Source organism: Octodon degus, unplaced genomic scaffold (genome assembly GCF_000260255.1).
Source record: "Octodon degus isolate 3935 unplaced genomic scaffold, OctDeg1.0 scaffold00048, whole genome shotgun sequence".
NCBI classification, from domain to species: Eukaryota; Metazoa; Chordata; class Mammalia; order Rodentia; family Octodontidae; genus Octodon; species Octodon degus.
Window position 1 is genome coordinate 8667075 of NW_004524624.1, and position 16094 is coordinate 8683168.

The following is a 16094-nucleotide window of genomic DNA, read 5'->3' on the forward strand; positions in this document are numbered from 1 at the left end:
GGAATATCATTATATGTACTATCTATTTAATAAGGTTACTAAAAGTATAAATTAAAATATTCTGAAACTCTTAAGTCATAAGTCATTATACAAATGCAATAAATTGTAATTATGTAAGTAAAAAGAGGTGCGGCCACCAAAATTTTGAGTAAAACCCAAGACAGCAGGGCATTGTGAAAAGGTGTCAGCTCTGTCCCTTCACCTGACCTTCAGCAAGTCACTTGGTATTTCCATGCTTTAGCTTCCTCATCAGCAAAATATGAGTTCCAATGTCCCAGGTTTATTGTGTGATTTGTGCATCTCATATAGAACATGACAAATAGAAGGCATTCAATAAATTGTAGTTTCCCATTCCTCCTGAGGAACCTTCTACATTTATCCCTACCCTAACCCTAATGGTGAGAAACTTGGCAATCATCTAAGAACCACAAGGAGATACTGTAGTCAATGAAACTTTAGATAAATGAATTACTTCAAAAATGAACATGGGTGGGACAGAGCAACAAAATAGCTTTTAAATCTGACTTCAAGTAGGCAGTTCCATGAGAGGAAACTGACTACCTGGTGCTGTGTGGGAGTGAGGTCAAGGAGGAAGAATCGCTCACTCACATCCCTCCTCCCTTGTGCTCTTGAGTCACCCTGTGGCCCCAGGCAAGTTCTTCCAATTTCTGCCTCCATCTCCTCCTCAGAAAATGGGTATCATAATAATACAAGCACAGTAGCAAACTGGAATGGTTGGGGCTCCTGACAGCACAAAGCTTCTGAGACATGAAATCCTGATGTTCTGATACAGAAGTAGCTTAACATATCAAACCTAGATTTCCTGGGTCCGTGGTAAGCACAGGCTAGTGGAACAACTACAAGAGGCTACTAGAAGAATATCCAGTGAATGTGTCTGAGTTTCAGCAAGTTCATGGTTCATAAAGTTTAATGAAAAGACTCAGGAACTGGGTGTGGTGGTGCATGCCTGTAATCCCAGCACTAGGAAGGCTGAGACAGGATGATCGCTATGAATCCAAACTGCATAGCAAGACCCTGTATCAAAAATAAATAAATAAATAAATAAATAAGTGAATCCTGGCATGTGGTAGGAAAAAGATATAAGAAAGAAAACACAAAATAACACACACAAAAACTGAACACCTCACAATAATGGAAAATATCAATTAACATATAATAGGAAAGGGCAAAACTAACAATATTCATAGTGAGGCTTTAACGAGGGCAATGATCCACGTGAAGTTCTGTAAAAGCAGGAGTCTTGAAAATATCCTGGCTCAGTCCCACACACAGAAGTCCATTCCTGACCTCAGCTCTTTCTTTAAGGATCTGTTCCCAGGATTTATATTTAGATGCTAAGAGAGAAACTTAAAATTCTCACCATGCTTTTTTCCTCTATAAACCCAAGAACTTCACAATGTATAATCTTATTTGTTCTAGTAACCCTCTACCCTGACCCTAGAAAAGAGGCAAGAATCATCATAATTTTATGGATAGACATCCAGGATCCAGAGAATTTGACTCACCTAAAGTCATGAAGAACACCAATTCTGAGCTGTACCCATAACACAAACCCTTAGGCTCCCAATTTACCACATGAATCTATTAAAAATGTAACACTTCCTGAAGAAGATACATTCTTATATCCTGATACTTCCTTGTGCTAAAAAAAAAAAGGGTCTTTATAGTAATTTATATCCTAACCCACACCCTATAATTAAAACCCACTTATATATTATAATCAGTATAATGGGCCCAGACCAAAAAATAAAAGTTCAATTCATTTTCTAGCTTTTGTCACAGGCTTATGCCTAAGTGGCTTATGCAGTAGAGGAGATTTTCTCCTCTCCACCTATGTTTCCATGGCAATTTTGAAGGAGTTTCTGCTCCTTAACTCCAGGGAGCAAAATGAAGCCCAGTGAGATGCTACAGAAAGGAGACTACCTGTTACCTATCTGAATGGGGCATTCTTGGCCACATTAGCTCAAGGGTATTCAATAGGAAGCTTCCATCAGAGAGTAAATCAAGGCAAAAAACAATCTTCAGAACAAGACATGGTGGCACACGCCTGTAATCACAGCAATCAGGAGGCTGAAGCAAGAGAATTGCCAAAAGTTCAAAGCCAGCTTGAACTACACAGTGAAAATCTGTAAAAAAAAAAAAAAAAATGCAGTCCATGAGTTTCAGAAATATTTTCTACTACAGTACCCTTTAGAAACTCACAATGTATTTTAAGGATTTTGAATAACCCTGTGCCACAAGGTAAGTAGGTAGCTGGGAAGATGGATAGATAAGAGATACATACATACATACATACATACATACATACATACATACATTTTGCTTTACTTCAGTCTCACAAATTTAGTTAACATTATGGCCTGAAGTACATGAATACTTAGGCAGTGCTAGTGCTCTAAATAGAAATCTTATACCATAAGACCCTGATTTATGAACATTTGAATTGACAACTTTCACAGGTATTGTGTACAAGATTCACAGATGTGTTATATAAAATTTAACTCACTGAATTCTGAACAAATGTAACTTACAAATGTTTTCCCAGAACAGAACTCATTTGTAAGTCAGGGACTTTTTGTTTTGATTTATCCTCTGTACAGGGAATAAAAGAGTATTATAATGCTATCTCCTAGACAAAAGAAGTGACTTCCAGCTTCTCATTTGACCTCTAATCAGTATGATCAGAACTACCTCCAACCTGTGTCCTTCTTTAACCATTTGCAACTTGGAATCACTTGTTCTGGATAATAGAGAAAAAGGTAGTACATTATAATAGAAGAACACAGAAGAAGAAAGGAAGATCTGACCTCTTCTATTTTTTTATTCATCAGAATTATTCACATTCAAAAAAATTTACATTGGGGACTGGGGAGATAGCTCAGTAGAATAAGCACTTGCCTGGCCAGCACAAGGTCCTGAGTTCAATCCCTAGTACCACCAAAAAAAAAAAAAAAAAAAAAAAAAAAAAATTACATTGGGAGACAAAATATAGATTTTAAGTACCCTGCTACCTTCCACATTCCCAAGTTACTATTTCATTCTTCTACAGAGCTTCTACATTAAGACTGACTTATCCGGCTAATCCCTAGCTCAGCCACAGGATGACCTCTGACAGACAACTTAACCCCACAGTGGCTCTGTTTCCACACCTGGAGACTGGAGGCAGCAGCCTTTCCGGCAGACTACTAATAATAAGATTGTAAAAACTCTTTGCAATACATTCAGTGTCCTGTAAAAGCTTAATGATTATAATCAAGCTGTGGCTAGAAGTCAGCAAGGTCCACACATGACACTCAGCACTCACTGTGCTGGTATCTGATAACAGGATGCTCTCGGTCCTGTGCTTACGTCAGCTGCACAAACTGATCTAGACCAAGTCTGGCTTCTTCCTACTAAGTTGTTAGGGGAGAAGTCCTCACCATATTTCATGGGATTCAAGATCTTCTGGCTCCTAACAAAGATCATTAGCTTCTATTCCCTGTGCCTGAGGGAACTCCCTTCAGGAAGCTAGTACTTGCTACAGAGGGCTGCTCCACCCCTCCACATGAGTTCTTTCTAATCACAGCAGACTGGGCAAGCTCTTGGTGAAGGGGACACCTCTTGATGGGTACTTTCAACAACAGTGTACTGTTACCTTTACCCAGGCAGCAACAAAGTAAGGAAGTAATATTGAATGACAGTAAAAAATAATGCAGATTTTAGAGGCTGGTCAATCTGCATTCAAATTCTAGCTCTGCCACTTGCTAACTTCTTTGACTTCAGGTAAATCATTTAACACCTCAAAGTTTCAATTACTCCCTCTACAAAGTGAGATTGGTGTAAGAATTAAGTAACACAACTTTTACTATTATATCTGGTTTACAGTGATGGTGACCTGGTGCTGCTGACAAAGAGGACCACAACAGAAGAGACGCTCCCACCACTGCTCCTTAAGGGCCAAAACTCCCCCATTAACCTGGAAATGTAGGACAGAGATATCTCTGGTCCATCTTTGAGTTCTCAGTACCTGGACTGTGCTCAGTAAATTTGATTAGACTGAATTGATCAGATGATGTTAGAGAATCAGGAAAAATACGGCAGATGAATGAATGAGAAAGTTGAGGTCTGCTTCCCAAGCCATTGCCTAATATAGTATGGGCAAAACCAGTCCACTTAACCTCATCTAGGCTGGTGCCCCAGGCAATTTTCCTCACCGAGGCAAATTCTGCTTATTCAAGTTCTCATTTAAATAATAATAGCACAGGAAATCCAGGGTGGCTCAGGTGATACTCTTGGAATTGCTTTCAAGATACAGATATGAAACCAACCTCAAGGCAAACATAATTTCTTTTCCTCAACCTCTGCTTTTAATCTCCAAAAGAAAGCCCTGACCAGGCCAGTGTAGGAACAACTAGAATATTAGTTATAATGCAGCTACTCTTGCCTTCCCCATTCTTAGTTCCATCCGCTCTAGTCTAGCAACCAGTACTCCCAGCAGACTTAAAAAATAAATAAATAAGCTTGTGCCTTTCCCCTTCCTAGAGTTGACTGTGCTTTCTCTTAGAAGTTATTGTGTTTTTCTCTGAAGATAAAATATGTCGATGTAGAGTTATTTTATCTAAACTAAAACCTTAGTAGTCAGGTTTAATTACAGGTGTTTGCACTCCATGATAAGCGAGAGGCTTTGTACTGCAGTTTGGTGCTCAGTTTCTAAAAGGTTCACCACTACTGATATAGGTGGGGTCTTGGACATGACAGCGAATGAATTCATTTATTCTTTCAACCAGTGAATGTTTCCTGAAAGACTGTGGCAGGCACTGAGAGTAAAGCAACAAACATGGAGCCGACACATTATTCTACTCAATTCCTTCCTAAATGAATGGTTGGCCAGTTGAAACTAACATTTCTTGGGTAAAGTCAACCCTGAAAAAGCTAAGGAAACACAGCCCTTTACAAAAAGCAGTAAAGTCTGCACTGTAGTCTGACTGCTCAGCTGTCTGTTTTTCAAAATGTACTCTGCCTGTGTGTCTCATCTTTTGTACTGGCTGGAACATCTCTGTCTCCCTTTGGCCTTCCTGAAGTCCACTGTATCTAGAACAAGACACTGAAGACTTCCCCAGCTACTTCACAGCAGTGGTCCTTTTCTCTAACTTGTAGATTACAACTATTATACAACCCAGGATGGTGTCTTTTCCAGTACTTACTCCTTCTTACCTTCCCTTTGCCAGGTTCTTAATTTGTTTTTGATCTGGGTAGCAAGGCACTGTGGACATTTATGGAATAAATGAGAGTTTATAAACCAACTAAGGCTTTTAGTCTAAGATTTTCAAAGAGTTTTGAACCTTAAAAAAGCATTACAAGGGCTGAGGAGATGGCTCAGTGGAATAAGCGCTTCCCTGGCAAGCGCAAAGGCCTGAGTGCAATCCCTGGTTCCACAAAAAAAAAAAAAAAAAAAAAAGCATTACAAGGGTGGGCCAAATAGCTCAGTGGATTAAAGCGCCTCCAAGCAGGCTCATGGGCCAGGGGTTCAATCCCCGGGCCTGCCATGCCAGCCCCACCCAAGGCGATTGAGACTGGGCATGGTGGGCATGCATATAAGCCCAGGTCTTGGGAGGCTGTAAACAGGTGGACCACTATGAGTCCAATTTTGTAGTGAGACCCTGAACACCTCGTAAACCCTTCCCTAAAATACAAAAAAAAAAAAAAAAAAAAAAAAAAAAAAAAAAAAAAAAAAAAGCATTACAAAAGAAATTCTAAAAATGAATTCTGAAATATGCTGATCTACAGAAAAATCAGTACATTAATGTCAGAAAAGCTGACTTCCCATGCTATGAGAAGTTGTAATTAGTCTCCATTTGTCATATGTATAGGATATGGCTCACTTCAAAGGCCTACTTTGTACTGCTGAAAGCAGGCTTTTTTTTTTTTTTTTTTTTTTTTTTGGCAACTTGGGAAATGCTTTCCAAAGATACAGTTATAGATGAGCCTTTAATGATTCACCCTCTGCCCAGAATTGACAGTAAGCCAGCAGAGAGCCCAGAGCTAGATTGGATTTGGGCAGGTACCCAGAGATCAACATCCATAGCACTCTGCATCTGCAGATAAGGAAGACCTCAAAGAAAACTATCTGAAAAGTTCGAATTATACATCTGACAGAATAACTGAAAGGTGAATATGAATGTTTGTATAAATATGTTAGTGAGTTTTAAGGTTTATAACAAAAAAGAAATACTGTACTGTATTGGGTAGGGAATAATGATAAAGCAAAAGTCTTTGTTCTTCCCTCAGTAAATCTCTCTTGTTCAAGCATTTGCTGAGCCCTGTATTCTACTCCAGGACAGGTACAAGGCACTAGACTATGTTATACTTTAAACAATATCATATAACAACTATTTGTGCAACATTTATATTATATTAAATATTACGGAGCTGGAGAGATAGCTCAGTGGACTAAGCACCTACTTAGGCAAGTGCAAGCACCAGGGTTCAATCCCCAGCACCACACGCCACACCAACCCTGCCCCCCTGGTGCGCTGAGCCTGCCACTGAGACTGGGTGTGGTGGTGCATGCCTGTAATCCCAGCACTGGGGAGGCTGAAAAAGGGAGGATCACTATGAGTCTGAGCTGCATAGTGAGACCCTGTACCAAATACATAATAAATAAATAAATATTATAACTAACCTAGAGATAGCATACACTGAAGGATATGACTAAGTCATATGCAAATACTGTACTATGCCATTTTGTATAAAGGCCTAAAACAGTCTGACAGTTTGGTATCCATGGGAGCAAACCCCTATAGATTCCAAGGGACAGCTGTACCAAGAAGAACAGAGAATGTCACATAACACTTCTACGCATGAGGAGTTGAGCCCTTTCATGTAGCAGCTGTGAACATTTTTATAACAGATATCACAAAGCCTCTACAGCTTAGTCAAAATTATCTGCCTCCTTCAGTTATGATATTCATTAAATTATAAAAATTAAATTCGGGCTGGTGAGATGGCTCAGTGGTCTAAAGCACCTACTTAGAACAAGCTTAGCAAAGCACAGGGACCACGGTTCAATCCCCCAGCACCACATGCCAGCCAGTCCCGCCCCCTGGTGGGCTGAGCTGGCCACACACACACACACACACAAGTAAATAAATAAAAGTTTAAAAAAATTAAATTCATATGTCTCATTCAGAGTGTCTCTTGGAAAATCCCAAAGCTCTTCCAATTGGAGAGCCATTGATTAGAATAAAAACAGAATTATAGATCTGAGAAAATAAAGGACTAAAAAACAATCGAGGACCAGTTTAAGTGACAGAAAGCCAGGAGGGTCTGCCATTTTAGGTAACAGCAGGAGTGGTTAGAGGTGGAAGTGTGCTTCCTGGGTACCCATGCCAGTCACTCTGCATGGCATGACGTGAGATGAAGCCATCTGCTGACTCTCAGAGATATAATTACTAGCAGGGTGGGGGTGTAATTAAAGTAAGGATAATTTACCTTGAAGAAGATAAAAATTAAGAATTATTAATGATCACAATAATTATCCCTTTATACCTAAGATTCACAAAATGCTTTACAAGCTGTAATTATCACAGCTCCCCTATGAGGAAGGGATTCACATCTTACAGCTCCCAATTTAACAGAGAGGTGAAGTGATGGGCATGGGAGAAGGGAGAGGTGGAGTACTGCCTCCCCTGTCATCTGCCTTGTAAGTGGTGAAACTAGAAAGAGGCCCCAGAAGGGCTGACTCCCATTATGGTGAGTACCCTCATCCTCAAGCCATCACCCAAACAGATGATCCAACCCAGCGTAAGCAACTCATCTCATCCTGACCTGTTGGTCACTTAAACTGACACAGTGCAATAAAATTATATCGGATCAGTAAGGAATTTATGAATTCTTCATAGGAAAAAAGATACAGCACTACTTTCAAGGAAATTAAAACCTAATTGAGAAACAAAATAAGCATCCATTAAATTAAAGAATATGAAAATTACACATTAACTAGTGCTAGGTTGTATGAAGGTGACCATGCTGTGGGGGGAATTTTTTACTGGAAGATCAAAGGTCAAAGAAAGTTTTGAAAGGAGGCTAAACTTATGTGGACCCTCAAGTAAACCATTAGATTTTGGGCTCACAGACATGGGGAGAGGGTTCAGGAACTAGGACTATTAATAAGAAGAAACAATAGGAAAACTTGAAAGACTTAACATATTATGTTAAAGAAAAAAAAATATCATCAAAGGGACATTTAGAGAGCTTTCAAAAGAATCTGAAATCATCCTACCTTGGACATTTTCCCACAGCATCAATGTCATGGTTGCTACTGAGTTATTAAAAAAAAAAAAAAAAAAAAAAAAAAGAAGTCCTTTAAATTGAAGATGATGCTGGAACCTTCTCCGTTGTATCTAAATTTTCATTTTGAAGTTTTCCAGCTGATCACAAGCAGGTCTGGACCTGATAAATGCCACAGAAAGTCAAATCTATTGTCTTATTTCTTTGAGTTCTAACAGAGAAAGTGAGAAATAAGCCCTTAGATAGAATAAAGGCCAAGAAAATCTAATACTTTGGTTGGTTGGTTAGTTGGTTGGTTAGTTGGTTGGTTGATTGGTTATTAATCTATCAGAGTCCCACCTCCCAGAGATTCTGGCACTTCATGAGTGATGTGTATATTTTGAAGCTCAATGATTATGTGTAATTAAAATGTCTGAGTGGTAGGAATTTTATGTTATCATTTCAAATGTCTGTAATAGAGTCCGAGCCAGTTATCAGTGTAATACTGTAGATATGTTCTGGGTCCACTGATAAAGAAGGACATCTTTCCAGAAATGGAATAGGGAAAACACTGCACTGACTTTAAACAAAAATAACTGAGTTGCCTGCCTTGCAAGCGCAGGGTTCTGAGTTCAATCCCTGGGGAAAAAAAAAAAAATCCTGGTACTGAAATAATTAATTAATTTTTAAAAACTGAGAGAGCATTATTGGATTTAAGATCTAGCTCATTCAGAGTGGGGCAACTGGGCTGAGGTTTCCTCCCTAGATCACATGTAAGTGGATAAAAAAGAGAAGCAGAGGGCCAGTCAAATACTGCAGCAGATTAAAGCACCTGCAAGCAGGCACAGGGGTCAGGGGTTCAGCCTGCCATGCCTGCCCCACTCCTGGGGCGCACTGAGACAGGAATTGAGACTGGGCGTGGTGGCGCACACCTGTAATCCCAGCTCTTGGGAGGCTGTAAACAAGCAGATCACTATTAGTCCGATCTAGTAGTGAGACCCTGAACACCCTGTAGATCCTTCCCTAAAATATAGGAAAAAAAGAGAGAAAGAAACAGACATAAGGCAGGGTTTCTCCAGGGAATCTCTTGAATAGCATACAGGAAAAATTGATAGTGCTAAGAGACAGGGACAGAGACACACAGAGAGACAGATATAGAGAAAGACAGACAGACGGACAAAGAGACAGAAAAACAGAAACAGACAGAAATAGCAACAAACAGCAAAAGATCCTGTGTTGACTTGTGGTTGTAGTGAACAGAGTATTTATGATGCTTCTGAGCTAGAATCCAACTTTTTTTTTTTTTTTTTTTTTTTTTTTTTTTTTTTTTTTTTTTTTGGTGGAACCAGGGATTGAACTCAGGCCCTTGTGCTTGCCAGGCAAGCTTTCATTCTACTGAGCTATAACCCTGGCCCTAGAATCCAACACTGAAGAACACTGTATAAAACCTAAATAGAAGGAAAATAGGTGAGTCTTCACACTTCCTAAGGAGCTACCACAGCTAATTGATTCACTGAGCCCAAGAAGTAGTGACAGTTCTGATAGTCCCAAAAAACTAAGTGACAGACTTCAATTCTGACGCTCTTGAGGAGGTAGAAGTGAGCCAGGGTTGTAGTTTTGCCATTTCCTGTCACTTCCACCTTCCTCTTAACCCCACACTCAGCTTAGGTGGCAGCACATGATGTGGCAAAAACAACTGAATTCCACTATCATCTGTACCCAGCTGCACATAAAGGAATAGTCACCAAGATTTAGGTTCCATAGTTTCACACTCCCAGAAGGACACTAAATTTTACTCAGAATTCAAAACAGCAATACTTCCCTCCGTTGGGCCGAGAAGAGACAAAAACCTCAGAGAAGTCGCTGAATCACTTAATAGTCTCCATAAACCTGTTATGAAGAAGTTTCCAAAGTTTCATGAAGTCTGAAATGTAAGAATGGGAGTTGCTGACAACCAGGGATAAAATCTAGTTCCTTACAATAAAACAGCCCTGAGCTTCACAAATGATCATGAGGATTAAGAAAGCCCTGATGGCTATAATGGGCAACAATGACCGATTACCATAATGTGCTTCCAGAAGAAGCAGACTCAAGTGTTTAGATGTCATAATCATTAGTAACTTATGCTAAGCGGGATGATTGTATCTACAATAATGCATTACACTAGCTCTTTTTCTCCACCAGCATCAATATGCTAATGAGAAAAGAAATGAGAAAACTGCATCTAGATCTAATATCTTTAAGAAAGAAATTTCATGATTTTTATGTTTTCTTACGAACAGTTTAATAAAGCCACATTTTAAGATCTCCTCCAAAATTTACTGTGGAAGCTATTCCAATCTATAGAAAAATGTGTCATTCTAAAACCTAGAAGGGCCCAGGGAGATAGCTCAGTTGAATAAGTGCTTGCCTGGCAAGTGCAGGGTCCTGAGTTCAATCTTCAGAACAACAAAAAATAAAATTAAATAAATAAATAAATCCTAAGAAGACAAATGTAAATTTTTTTTCTCACCTGTATTATTAGAGAAGTTGAACAATTCCTTTCACAACCCTCTTTGTTTTAAATTTCTCCAGGCAGGGCTTATGATCAGCTCTTCATGGACTGTTCATCCACACACCATGGAGAAATTAATTGGTTTTCTTAAGCTTATTTCCAAGGTTCTGTGTAACCCCAGCCTAGAACTTCATTGTTTATAAAGTAAATGGCCTGGAAGTTACTCCTTTGTTAAAATTTTTTTTAAGTCATAATCAATTAAGAGTCAGAACATTTAATCCCTTTTTATTGTTTAATTTTAACAAAGAAAATTTTAACAGAGCTTTTGCTAAATATTCTACCCTTTCACATTAGGTGAAGTGAGTACCCTGTCAGGAGGCAAAGCCTCTGAACCTCGTGCTAAATAGCTACGTGAGCAAATAGTGAGATAAACAAGACATTCATGGAGACAAAGGTGGAGCTGGGCATGGAATGAATCAGCCCATCCTACAAGAGTGGGTGTCTCCTTTCCAAGTTGCTCTCTAGGGCACAATTAAAACCCCTATAAAAGACCCAGCTCCCAGTTACCCAGCACACTTGCCAGCAGTGTCATCGAGCACTCGACTTCTTCCTCTGGTGAAGTGGGTAAGTCCCATTCTGTGGGAGTCAAGTTCTTCTGTATGATTTTCATTTCTTGAGCCATTGTGTGTTGGAGAATGTTGTATGGAGAATGTTGGACAGGCTGTATGTGCAAGAAGGGATGAGTATCCTACATTGATGGCTGGCTCTCACTTACTCCATCTCATCTCCTTACATCTGGAGCCATCCCTTGAAGGGACATAGACCTTCTCTCAATGCTCTTAATTCAATCAGAGAGTGATTGTATGTGGCTCTGATGGGTCTCATTTTCCCAGTAGTTGCCATTCCAAATGTTTACCAATCCTCCAGTTTCTTTTCATACCATATGGGCTATCTTTATATAGTTATGGCATCCTGGGATATTGAAGATGAGATGCAGATAAAAAAATAATCACCTCAATAAACCACTATGCTCACTAAACCAGCAAAGCTATCCATATATTCTTTTAACATTGATCAGCTGCTAGTGGATTTGGTTTGGTTTGGGTTTTGCAGTTCTGGGATTGAACATTGGGCCCTGTACATGCTAGGCAAGTGCTCTAGTACTGAACTATATCCCTATCCATTAATTTTTTTCCTAGTACTAAGATTCAAGATTTCTTTTTTATTTTATTTTATTTTATTTATTTATTTATTTTGTGTGTGTGTTTGTGTGTGGCCAGTTCAGCCCACCAGGGGGCGGCCCTGGCTGGCATGTGGTGCTGGGGGATTGAACGGTGGTCCCTTTGCTTTGCTAAGTTTGTTCTAAGTAGGTGCTTTAGACCACTAAGCCATCTCACCAGCCCAAGATTCAAGATTTCTGAGGCACTTTCAATAACTGAATTTGTAAATATCCATCCTAAATGTGAATTAACATTAAGGCAAGTAACATGTACTGTCTGTTTTCTGGTGTATCTGAATGTTACAATGCCACCTTTTGAGTATAACAAAATAGGATTTCAGAACTGATAACTTCCAAGTTATACTCCTAGATCATTTATGGATTATAATGTTGGGGACTAATTCACATGTTCTTTTTAATTGTTCTATTTGCTGATACATTGTGCTGGCACAATTCCCTATACAAGGCTGCATCCACTTTAATATACTCTCAAATCTTCCTTCACTTTAAGCGTTCACCTATCCTCTTTGCTAACTTAAATGGTTGCTTACAGGTAGAATTATGTCAAACTTAAATTTTCACACTATTCAATGTCTGCTCTAAAATACGCTGGAGAGTTGAAGGGAGAAGGAAATGATATGGATAATCTAGATTGGATAGGCAATAAGAAACTGGCTCTACGATAGTTTAAAGATGATGTTCTGGCTTAGAACTTCTCAGGATGTCTCTTCCATTTCCCCTGAATATAATGTTCAGAGATAAAATGCTCTGAAAATATAGATTAAAAATAACTACTGCTGGGCCGGGGAGATGGCTCAGTGAAATAAGCGCTTCCTTGGCAAGCACAAGGGCCTGAGTTCAATCCCTGGTTCCGCAAAAAAAAAAAAAAAAAAAAGAATCTACATCAAAAATAACTACTGCTGGGGACAGGGAGATGGCTCAGTAGGATAAGCGCTTGACTGGCAAATGCAAGGATCTGAGTTCAATTCCCAGTTCCGGAAGAAAAAAATTAAATAACTACTGCTTAAAAATGAAATTATTTAGAGATATGCCTAAAACAGTATAAATGAAGCCTTTCCAAAAGCAGAAACAGATTTTTTATTCTGGATCATATTTTATTGTTTTAGGTTTACTTGAATTTGAAGAAAGAGAAAAAAATGTCTCCACTTCTGAGAAGCATCTTTGACATCACTGAAATTTTCAACCAATATGCTTCACATGACTGTGATGGAGCAGCACTAAGCAAGAAAGACCTAAAGAACCTCCTTGAAAGGGAATTCGGAACTGTCCTTCAGGTAAGAACTAACAAAAAAGGATATCTCTCCACTAATTAAGGGCTTTCAATTTCCTTCTCAGGAAAGCCCAGAAAAAGGAGTAGTGGCTTATATTAATTCTGCACATGGACAAATCTGCAATACAACCTTAAGTCATTTCTGAGTCTGAAGTTAGTCAATTGACTGTGTAGTCTGAGTTTTAACTTCAAGGTGAATATTTGAATATCATGCATTTCAAAGCATTATCAACATTTCCACCAAAAATGTCAAACCAGAGTTGGAGTGATTTAAATGTTTCCAAATTTCAAAAACTTGTGTGCTTTTGATTAGCATTGAATTATTAAAAAAAAAAAAACCTCCAAACTATTCTTTGAAATGAGGTGTTCATACTTTTCGTAGGGAAACAAGAAAAATCTTGTTAGAACACTGGGTGTTCTAACTGCTCTGTCTCTTGAGTGTTAGCATAGCTAGCATATATGTTTGAGTGAATTTTACTACCTGTAAGTAACATTAAAATTTCTGTTTTATCTTTCTTTATAGAGGCCACATGACCCTGAGACAGTAGAAACGATCCTGGGACTTCTGGATCGCGACAGTAATGGAATTGTTGATTTCAATGAATTCCTCCTGTTCGTTTTCAAGGTAGCTCAAGCTTGTTATTACGCTCTTGGCCAGGCAGCAGTGTTAGAGGATGAAAAGCGAGTCGAGGGCGAGAGAAAGGGGGCCCTATCACAAGATCGCAGGCAAGAAGACCAAAGGCGATTTGAGCACCGCGACAGACAAGTGGATGAAGAACCTGGCCGCCAACGCTGGCAGAAGAAGACAGAGCTGGAGAGTGCTGAGGAAGACCACGGAAAGAAACAAGAGAGATTTGAACAGCCTGAAGACCAGGAGCAGCGACTGCAAAGGCGGGAACTGCAGGAACTAGAAGAGCGCCGCGCAGAGGAACAGCTGAGGACGCTCAAAGGTCGCGACGCAGAGGAGTTTGCTGAGGAAGAACGTCGAAGGCGAGAGGAGCAAAAGCTACGAAGAGACCGCGGCGAGGAGCAACAGCGCGAGAGGGCGTCCCAGAAGGAAGATGAGCACCGCCTACACAGACAGGAGCGACAAGAGCTGAAAAGGGAGAGCCGAGAAGAAGAGAGGCAGCTGCGGAGGCACAGGCTCGAGGAGAGGCGCGAACAGGAGGAGAGGCGCGACCCAGTGGAGAGGCGCGAGCAGAAATTCCGGCAGGAGGAGAGGCGCGAGCAGGAGCTGAGGCGCGAGGAGAAACTCCAGCCGGAGGAGAGGCGCGAGCAGGAGCTGAGGCGCGAGAAGAAACTCCAGCCGGAGGAGAGGCGCGAGCAGGAGCTGAGGCGCGAGCCAGTGGAGAGGCGCGAGCAGGAGCTGAGGCGCGAGGAGAAACTCAGGCAGGAGGAGAGGCGCGAGCAGGAGCTGAGGCGCGAGGAGAAACTCCGGCAGGAGGAGAAGCGCGAGCAGGAGCTGAGGCACGAGGAGAAACTCAGGCAGGAGGAGAGGCGCGAGCAGGAGCTGAGGCGCGAGCCAGTGGAGAGGCGCGAGCAGGAGCTGAGGCGCGAGGAGAAACTCAGGCAGGAGGAAAGACGCGAGCAGCAGCTGAGGCGCGAGCAAGAGTTGAGGCGCGAGCAGGAGGAGAGGCTCGGGCTGGAGGGGCGTGAGGAGAAACTCCGGCAGGAGGAAAGGCGCGAGCAGCAGCTGAGGCGCGAGCAGGAGAGGTTCAGGCAGGAGAGGCAGGAGGAGAGGCGAGAGCAGAAGCTGAGGCGTGAGCGCCAATTGGTGGCTGAGAAGGAAGAGCTGGCACAAGCCGAGGAGCAGGCTGACAGGCGCACCCAGAGGTGGCACTGGCAGCTGGAAAACGAAGCCGCCGCACGTCAGAGCAAGGTCTACACCAGGCCTTGCAGGAAGGAGGAAGAGAGGTACCGCCGGGAGAGAGAGCTGCAACTGCGAGAGCAGGAGGAGCAGCTCCGTGACTTCACGTGGCAACGGCAGGCGGAGGAAGAGGATGAAAGGCGCCACCAGAACCGAGAGAGGCAGCAAGAGGTGCGCCTCCGAGAGGAGGAAGAGCAGCTCCCGGAGCGCATCTGGCAGCTGCAGGACATCCCCGAGGACCAACAGGAGGGGGAGCTGAACTGGAGGTGGCATATAGAGGAGGAAAGCCAGAGACGCCGCCAGAAGCTGTACACCAGGCCTGGTCAGAGGGAGCAGCTACGAGAAGAGGAGCAGCTAGTGAGAGAAAGCACGCGCCAGGAGCGTGACAGACGATTCCGCGATGAGGAGCAGCTGCGCCAGGAAAGAGAGGAGCAGCTACGCAGCCAGGAGCGCGACAGGAAATTCCGTGAGGAACAAGACCTGCGTCAGGAAAGGGAGGAAGAAGAGCTGCATCGCCAGGAGCGTGACAGAAAATTCCGTGAGGAAGAACAATACGGCCGCCAGGAGCGCGACAGGAAATTCCGTGAAGAACAGGAGCTACGACTGGAAAGGGAAGAAGAGCAGCTGCGCCGCCAGGTGCGCGACAGGAAATTCCGTGAGGAGGAGCAGCTGCGTCAGGAAAGGGAAGAAGAGCAGGTGCGTCGCCAAGAGCGCGACAGAAAATTCCGTGAGGAACAGGAGCTGCGTCTGGAAAGAGAAGAAAAACAGCTGCGCCGCCAGGAGCGCGACAGGAAATTCCGTGAAGAACAGGAGCTACGACTGGAAAGGGAAGAAGAGCAGCTGCGCCGCCAGGTGCGCGACAAGAAATTCCGTGAAGAGGAACAGTTGCGTCAGGAAAGGGAGGAAGAGCAGCTGCGCCGCCAGGAGCGCGACAGAAAATTCCGTGAAGAGGAAC

The 16094-nt window shown here is 42.0% G+C and overlaps 1 protein-coding gene across 1 annotated transcript in view; it reads left to right on the plus strand.

Moving 5' to 3' along the window:
• The first annotated feature begins 13138 nt into the window (after positions 1–13138).
• The window catches only part of Tchh (trichohyalin), a 4954-nt gene continuing 1998 nt past the window's right edge, over positions 13139–16094 (plus strand). The window contains exons 1-2 of the mRNA XM_023716387.1: positions 13139–13276; positions 13796–16093. Coding sequence (XP_023572155.1) covers positions 13139–13276; positions 13796–16093 — 2436 coding nt within the window. The remainder of the gene's footprint in view (positions 13277–13795; position 16094) is intronic.